The sequence below is a fragment of the Verticillium alfalfae genome, genomic scaffold, assembly GCF_000150825.1.
Source record: "Verticillium alfalfae VaMs.102 supercont1.15 genomic scaffold, whole genome shotgun sequence".
In the NCBI taxonomy this organism is placed as follows: domain Eukaryota; kingdom Fungi; phylum Ascomycota; class Sordariomycetes; order Glomerellales; family Plectosphaerellaceae; genus Verticillium; species Verticillium alfalfae.
In genome coordinates, this window is record NW_003315024.1 from 627,849 (window position 1) to 633,449 (window position 5,601).

The 5,601-nt window shown below is 51.1% G+C and overlaps 3 protein-coding genes across 3 annotated transcripts in view; 1 reads left to right on the forward strand and 2 right to left on the reverse strand.

Annotated features, from left to right (window-relative positions):
* Window positions 1-1,373: 1,373 nt before the first annotated feature.
* Window positions 1,374-2,829, reverse strand: VDBG_09523 (alpha-galactosidase; the record flags this gene model as incomplete). The annotated part of the gene is made up of 4 exons (XM_003000282.1): window positions 1,374-1,864; window positions 1,921-2,226; window positions 2,287-2,309; window positions 2,441-2,829. The coding sequence occupies 4 exons, from the start codon at window positions 2,827-2,829 to the stop codon at window positions 1,374-1,376; spliced, it is 1,209 nt and encodes a 402-aa protein (XP_003000328.1).
* Window positions 2,830-3,411: 582 nt separating this feature from the next.
* On the forward strand, window positions 3,412-4,167 carry VDBG_09524 (conserved hypothetical protein; the record flags this gene model as incomplete). Its single annotated transcript, XM_003000283.1, has 1 exon — window positions 3,412-4,167. The coding sequence occupies one exon, from the start codon at window positions 3,412-3,414 to the stop codon at window positions 4,165-4,167; it is 756 nt and encodes a 251-aa protein (XP_003000329.1).
* Window positions 4,168-4,604: 437 nt separating this feature from the next.
* Window positions 4,605-5,601, reverse strand: part of VDBG_09525 (allantoate permease) — a gene marked incomplete at both ends in the record, with an annotated part of 1,816 nt that continues 819 nt past the window's right edge. Inside the window, 3 exons of the mRNA XM_003000284.1 lie at window positions 4,605-4,930; window positions 4,988-5,147; window positions 5,198-5,463. Coding sequence (XP_003000330.1) covers window positions 4,605-4,930; window positions 4,988-5,147; window positions 5,198-5,463 — 752 coding nt within the window. The remainder of the gene's footprint in view (window positions 4,931-4,987; window positions 5,148-5,197; window positions 5,464-5,601) is intronic.

Sequence of the window (5,601 nt, forward strand, 5' to 3'; positions counted from 1 at the left end):
GGCTGCCCGCATCATCTGGCGTAGTCTTGGAGAGTTGCGAGCCGCGCGGCAGACAAAGTCGGGGCTGGAGATGTCCATCTCAGGGCCCTCATTTTGGGTCGTGAAAGACCAGCCAATGGATTAGGGGCCTTATCAACCTGCCAGTAGTTGTAACCTTCGTAGTTGTCGCTGCTCAGATAGAAAGTACTGAGGTATCCGTGGGCTGCGGCCTGGGAGACCAGGACCGCCATGCTGAGTGCAACTGAACGAAGCATCTTGGCTTCCGAAAGGTGATCAACGATTTTGTGATGGACTGAAACTAATATGAGAGCCGGATGATGATGTCGAGATGCAGAGTCCGTTACTGACAAAAGCCGATGACCTGAGCTCATATTTATATAATCGACACTTGACGCGACACATCGCTCATCAAGCTCCATCTTGCAACTTGTGACCTTGGCAGCTCGACAACAGCTAGGTCACCTGGAGGTCCATTTTCACTCGGTCTTGAAGACTTCGATATTGTGAAGGATCGTAGGCCTGTCAGTCCATACAGTCTCGACTCTTGAATACATCTTCTCTTCCACCAATCACGATAGTGTACCAAAGACCTCAGCGTCAAGACGAAGCAATTGTGGCATGAGTCTCATATGTGAGCTCTAGCGAGAAACGTGTTCCAGACCAACATCGAGCGGCTCCCGTCTAAGAATATGTCAGTTCGGGCGGAAGGGTTGCCTGATAGAGCTAGACGAACCAGTAGCTGCGATCCTACCCGGAGTTCCTGGGACTACGCGCCTGCACGTGAAGGCTGCAGTCAATTCATTCCGTGCAGGTTTCCTTTTCCTCACCAATCTGGAGCCGCCATGGCAGTCTTGGCAGATTTGAGAAAATGCAAGCACGGTGATGCCAAGACTGCTTCCTTCGCCAAGATTCGTAGAGCGATGGATACCGGGGGTCTAGTCCAAAAGAGCAGGTGATGGATGCTTAACCTTGCATTAGGCGACATGGGTGACCAATCGAGGAAAGGGTAATCAGCACGCAGTGTAGACGCCCAGTTACGGAACAAAATCCTTTGACAACGGGTTGTCACGCCCCATTGGGTAGGTTCTTTTCGGCAGATCGACGTCGGCTCGCTTGCATTCAGGCATACCGCCCTGGCGATCCATCGGTTCCGTCCGGGAATCCTTTGGACCGGCCGGATAGTATTTTTTGTTCCATGCGAAAATCACAAATTGCATGATTTCTCCGTGTTTCCCTACATGAGGTTCTACGAATGAGACAATCGTGGCGGAGCCTCCCATTGTTTGAATTTGCAGAAAGCGGCCTGGAAGAGTCATTTCGACACGAGCAAGATAGGCTTTAGTAGGTGTAATATTCCGATTGTTTTGTTTCCTCTACTTGCAGAAAAGCAGCAACACCTTCGTTTGATCCTGCGTCACCTCCTGGAGGGAAATACTTTCTTTCTGAGATCCCAGATCCTTGTCCTCCCAGACATCTCTGACACGGACATTACCGTTCTTGCAACCCTGGAACCCGGGAAGTTTTGACCATGGCAGCTCAATATCAGTGGTGTGATTCACCACATTGTAGTTGAGAGCAAGCACAACATGATTGTACTTTTTGTACTTCACAGGTCCAGCCCAGACCTGGATTTCGTCCTCTTTGGAGAGTTCAGCTACATAAGAGACAGCTACCCCGAGGTCATCTTGGTTGATTCCAATGATATCTTTCTTCAACAGCACATCGAGAGAAGATTTTCTGATTGTTCTTATGTCCGCACCAATGATGAGAGGGCTCTTCAAGGCTGCCCAGAAGCTCAGGTGGGTCTGATCCTGGTGAAGTGTGAAGTTGCGGTTGACGCCAACCTCGAGCATGTCCATATCAGCTTACTCTGGGTTAGCTCTTCGTCATCCTTAGCAATCTTTCGAACAAGAGACTGACCCCAGGAGCCTTTCTTCTGGAATCCAGAGATCTCGCGCATCTTGCGAATCATGGTCAGAACGCTAACACCAGCGTAGCCAGTGTTGAGACAGTAGGCAGTCTTGCAGACGGAGTTCCCGTCATCGCGAAACTTGGCGTGGATGTCCCCAGACATTCTGTATGAATCAGTGAACTGGTCGGCCCAGTACCAGGGCCACTGGTGGCCCCATTGACAAACTGCGTAGAAGATGTCGCGACCTGTGTTCTTCAAAGCGTGAGACATGATTTGGAAGCGCTCCTGGAGTGGTCGGGTATTGCCGTAGAATCCTCCACAGTTGTCGTACTGTCTGATCAGTTGACATTTCCGGTGTCGGAGCTCAAGCTTACCTTCAGATAGTCCATACCCCAGTCTGCATACGTTTGGGCGTCGAGTTCTTCATAACCCAGACTGCCTGGTTGAAAACCACAACCGAAGATTCCGGCATCACTGGCATGCACAATTAGCACAAGACTTTTGTGCAGCTGGTGGATCTCGGCCTACCTGTATAAGCCAAACTTGAGGCCCTTCTTATGGACCTCATCGGCAAGTACCTTAAGGCCGGAGGGAAAGCGCGTGGCATTGGCTTGTTGCCTCCCATCCGGACCTCTGGTAAGATTTTGCCAGCCATCATCCATGACTAGGTACGTGTAGCCAGCATCACGAAGTCCAGTATCCACTAAAGCTTGCGCGGTTCCTTCGACAATCGTCTGGTTGATTCCGAGCTTGAAGGTGTTCCAAGAATTCCACCCTGCCCGAAGATCAGTAAAGTCTCGTTCACGGACGGAGATGTGAGGTTTGCACGTGCCCATTTGCGGCTTTTGGGCTCTCTTGGAAGAACCGCTCGCCCCGAAAACGGGAGCGACTGTTGCGAGAACGTAGAACCAGAGCATGGTGATGGTGAGGAATTGCGCTGGATGGCGACTGGACTTCGAACCCACTTGCTGATTGTTTCAAAGCCAGTTAAGATCTTATACAAGCCAGCCGTCCATGCGGTTTTCATCCCATATTCAAAACCGATCAATTCATCGGATGGATGGATCCGCGTCATTGGTCCCTTTCCCCACATCTGCACTCCCCTACTCCGCCCCGGAATCTTCATTTGACACCGGAATGAGTCCGGGGTAAGTCCCGGACGGGCCCCGAATGATAGATCGACGGGGCATGTTCCTCCTTCAAGCGATATCACCCCTCACAATATGCCCTATGACTTGGAGAAGGTGTAAGTGCCTTGAAGCTTAACTGGGTCACTCTCCGTGAAACGGGCCGCCGCATGATCTCATGAGGGCCGGATTGGCTGCCAGAACCTGCACCTTGATTATGCAAACAGTCTGAGGTTCACTCCATGGTGGCGTCTCCTATATCACTTCCTAGAAAGCTCCAGTTTCCAGCGCACCGCTCTGCACAACTTGATTTTGCCAGCCATTGAGATCGAGATATTCGAATCCCTTTTCCCTCTCTATCGAGGCTATAGGATGCTTTTCTTCAACGTGATCGTTACATCTCTGTTCGGCGCTGTGTGCAGCGCCGAGGTCGTGGACCGAAAGCACCTCGCCTACACTCCGACGCCAGAGGGAACGTGGACCGTTCCCAAGGTTCAGGGAAAGACAACACTCCTTGACTTCATCAACTCCCGATCAGATCTCACAACACTGGCCGAACTCTTGAAAGAACCAGCCGGTGAGTTGAGCACGCTGCCTCCCCCGACTGTGTCTATACTCACCCACCAAGGCTTCACGACGGCATTCGACACCGTTCCCAGCTGGGACTTTACGTTCTTCGCTCCTTCGAATGAGGCTTTCAACAATACCGGCCAATATTTCGACACGTACGCCGCAACGGCGAAGGGGAAATGGTGGCTCGGCAATCTTCTGCAGCACCACTACATTCCCAACACGAAGGTCGCCAGCTCGGTCTTCAACACGACGAAGACGCGCTTGCAGACGGGGACGTACCTCTTCATCGGCACGCAGGTCGTCGATGGAACTCTCACGTTGAATGGCGTTTCTAAGGTCACCGAGTCTGACCTAGCAGTGGAGAAGGTAGGAATTCACCAGATCGTGGGCCTCTTGAAACAAGTTTTGCTGATCAATCCCAATGAAAAGGGCGTCGTGCACATTATCGATCGAATCCTGGACCCCTCGGCGCAGGTTTTCGAGGAGGATATTGCAAGGGCATCGCAGAGATTCATCGCGGGGAGTTGTTCGAACCCTGCGCTGCCGTATTGCTGAGATGAGGAACCATAACTAGAGCTCATCTTTATCTTGCTTGTCGATGGGTGATACGCTGCAAATGAGCCGTAAATAATTTACATCGAAAAAAGAGTATGCAAGGCTTCTAGGAATAGTAGAACGTGCTTGAAATTTGCTTGATAAAGCGAATTGTGGGATTCACGTCATGCCCTGCATACATATGGGGGTTTATCTTCACGGGATTCCATACATCGTTGCAGATATAGTGAGCATAAGATCTAGGAAAGCTGCAGAAAATTACAATTGACCCGAGGCCCGACATACTTGAATCGACGTATCGAAGAATGTTGATTTCTTTTTAGCTGTGAGGGCGCGCGCGGTGTGGACAAGAAACTCCTGTATTCACTTCTTCAGGAGGAATACGTTAACTTAATTGATGCACTACCTAAAAATGACCTGATAGGTCACCTGCAGATCTAGAAAACATAGCGGAAGTCAGGGTTCTCCTGGTCTGTGAGATCCGCGAAAGCGTTGCTGTGCGTAATCTTTTCCTCGCCAGCCTGCTGAAGTGTTTCGGCTTCACCAGCGGTGGCAACGGCGGCACGCTTACCCATGTTGCGACGGGTGAGTAGGAAACGCATGACAATGAGAATGACGTTGAAGATTGCATAGAGGCAGAAGTGGACAGTGAAACCGGTGCGATACCGGGGCGCGTCCCAGGCCTGGAATATCTGGGGGGCAGTCATGTTGCCAGCGGCCCAACCGACGAAGCACATGGTGAGTGTGGTAGACTTCTTTGTCTCTGGTCAAAGTGTTAATTGAGCCGGTCGGTGTGGCAGATTGTAAAGATTTTACGTACGGCCGGCGACGTTGCGCGAAATGAGGGAGAAAACCAAATTGCCCTCAGCGAGGAAGAACTGAGTGCAGTAGAAAGCAATCAGAAGACCGACGCGGTTCGATGCCGTTGGGACAATGCTATATATGACAGCCGTGCCAATGATGGCGGGGAACGACCAAGCCTGGAAACTGTTACTTGAAAGCACGACTTGAAGATTCCGGGGCAACTCACATGCATGGTAAATGCAGTCTGTTGAGTGCGCTGCGCAGTGAAAGCGGCAAAAATCATGATAATGATGGTGATGGCACCCTGGGCAATGTTGAGCAACTGAGTCTCAAACACGGTGAAGCCAAATCCACTAATGATGAGGTTGGAGAAGACACCAAGACCACCAATAATGAGAGTCGAAGTAACCTGAAGCAGGACGTAGCACCAAGTGACGGGGTCAGAGACAGCCTCAATGACTTGGTGGCGTTTGTAGGTCTTGTTCTGAATACCTGTCTCATTCGCGCGGACGTGCTCCGATGAGCAGCCTCTTCGTGTCTTCGTCGGAACAACTTTGGCCTTCATGGGCGAATCGGGAAAGAACCAAGCCGAGACAAAAAACTGCCAGGACACAGGTGGCAATTTCCCAG